This window comes from Herpailurus yagouaroundi, unplaced genomic scaffold (genome assembly GCF_014898765.1).
Source record: "Herpailurus yagouaroundi ecotype Mexico unplaced genomic scaffold, PumYag 162, whole genome shotgun sequence".
Lineage (NCBI taxonomy): Eukaryota > Metazoa > Chordata > Mammalia > Carnivora > Felidae > Herpailurus > Herpailurus yagouaroundi.
In genome coordinates, this window is record NW_024412403.1 from 12,322,787 (window position 1) to 12,325,050 (window position 2,264).

At 58.5% G+C, this 2,264-nt stretch overlaps 1 protein-coding gene across 1 annotated transcript in view; it reads right to left on the minus strand.

The window, feature by feature from the left end:
- Positions 1-610: 610 nt before the first annotated feature.
- OLIG2 (oligodendrocyte transcription factor 2) overlaps positions 611-2,264 on the minus strand; it is a 3,805-nt gene continuing 2,151 nt past the window's right edge. The window contains exon 3 of the mRNA XM_040484978.1: positions 611-2,188. Coding sequence (XP_040340912.1) covers positions 2,045-2,188 — 144 coding nt within the window. The 3' untranslated portion in view covers positions 611-2,044. The remainder of the gene's footprint in view (positions 2,189-2,264) is intronic.

Sequence of the window (2,264 nt, forward strand, 5' to 3'; positions counted from 1 at the left end):
GGCCGTTCCCAGCACCTAACACTTTGCAGTTCAAGGCCGGCGTGGGCGCCTGGGTGGGGTCGTGCACAGCGCGAGGAAAGGAGAGAAGGGTTAGCGGATCCCGCGCCCCGCGCTCCCGCGGGGCTCTGTCCGGACCCGGGGCCCCAAGTGGCCGGTCTGCAGCCGAAGCCCAAGGAGTCCCCCCTCCCCCAGCGGGATGGGGGGTGGGCGACTGCCTCTGAGCCGAAAGAAAAAAAAATCCTGGTAGGACGGGAGGCCTCAGCGCCGGGACCCCAGCCAGCCCAAGGCAAGGCCCTTGCCCCGGAGGCCCCAAATTCCGCGCAAGGAGAGGCATGTTCACTTTCAACAAACTCAATCCTCAACCGCAGGGAAAAGAAAAAAAAAAAGTTCCGGATTAGGCGTCGGAAAATCAAATTAACAAGAGACGTGTGAGAAACACCCTGTTGGTGGGGGTGGGGGTGGGGGTGGGGTGGGGGTTGGCGCGGGGAGAATAGTCCAACGACCCCTTAATCTTTCTCCAGGGTGGAACCCACGAGATGGTTCCCAAATCCGGCTCCGAGGGCTGGCGCCCTGCACCTCCCCCCACCCACGCGGCTCGCAAACAGCCGACGGACTTGTCACTTTTATTTAAAATCTCAACACTCGATCATTTATTTCGTTTTTGCAACCAAACAAGTAATAAATATTATTTAGCACTTTTTTTTTTCTTTTTACAAAAATAAAACAGATGATACACTCTGCAGGACCGCGAGCGGAGGAGAGATGTTACGCGGCAGACGCTGTAAAGCCCGGTACCGCAACGCGCGGGAGGCGCCCAGGCAGTTCTCGGAGGCCGCGAGAAGCACGTGGGAGAGTTTGTCATTCGTGTTAAACGTGGCAAAAAGAAACCGACATATAGGAGGCCAGGCTCAGACTCCGGTGGGGCTGGCAGTCACGTGAGCAAACAGCTTCGCAGCAGCACTGGCCTCATTACTGATAATATATTTACACACCCGAGAAAGAAAAACCTCAAAAGCCAACAGAACTCCCAGGTAACTCCAACCACATTCACAGCAACAGCCTTTGAGTTCCGTCAAACCCTCGGGTATCAGAATGACTGCCCCCAGTCGGGCAATAAACCAAATCACTTAGTGCTTACAGACGGAAAGAATGGGGAGGCAGGGAGGGAGAGTCTATCCGAAAACAACAAAAACAAAAACAAAAACAAAAAACAAAAACAAAAACCGCCCCCAAAGTCGACAGTTTGAGATTATTCCAATCCACAAGTGGTTCTAGTCTGACTTTCTAGAAGGCCTGCTTGTATTGTTGAATGCGGAACATAGATTTATTAAAAAAAAAACAAAACAAAACAAAACCACACCCTCAAAAGCAATAGGGGCGACAGGCAGGAACCGCAGTAGTTCTCAGACAGTTGTCGTTTAACCCACATTGGACGAGACCGTCAACGCTTCTGGTACCGGGTGCCAATTTTCAGCTAGCTCGTAGCCCCTGGCTGAGGGCCAGAGACGACCCTTGAAGGCGAGGCCTGACGGCCGCTCCTGGAATACAGCTTCTCCCAAGTCTCCTACCCGCCAAGAAAGGAGGAAGGAGAGGAAGTCCCCAACGCGGTCCTCCCTCCTCCTCCTCCTCCCCCATGTAACGGAGGGCTGCCAGGGCCGAGCGCGCGCGGCCCGCATCCTAGAAGAAACCTCCAATTTAAGAATCACTTTTTTTGGAAGTGGGAGGGGGGGGGGGGGGTCGCGGGAGGGGTGCACACAGCAGAGCCTTCTTTTACAATGGTTTCTTTCGGAGCAGCGCTGTTTAAAGCCAGAGAGGGCTGCACCCAGAGCGCACGGCCCTGTCACTCCCCACTGTCCGGTGCGCGCCCCCCAATTGCTTCGGTTCCCCAGTGCTGACGTCCTCATCATTGCGCCCCACCCCCACCCCCAGCCCAACGTCCTGTGATCTTGGGAACTGAGCTCCCGGGCCCCAGTGCCGGCCAGGCCTCGCTTCCCCGCAGCCCCCGGGTCCCTCCGTTCGCCAGAACGCGCAGGCGGCCGGCAGCTCACTTGGCGTCGGAGGTGAGGCGCGGCAGGCTGCCGGCGCCCATGGCCGACACGTGGTGGTGCGGCGGCGGCACCTGGCACATGCTGCAGGGACAGGGCATGCCGCCCCAGTGCTGGAAGCCGCCCCCGCCCCCGCTGCCGCCGCCCCCGCCCGCCAGCGGGGCCGCCGCCGCCGCCGCCGCCGCCGCGGACGGAGACTTGAGCAGGCCGTGCGGGGGC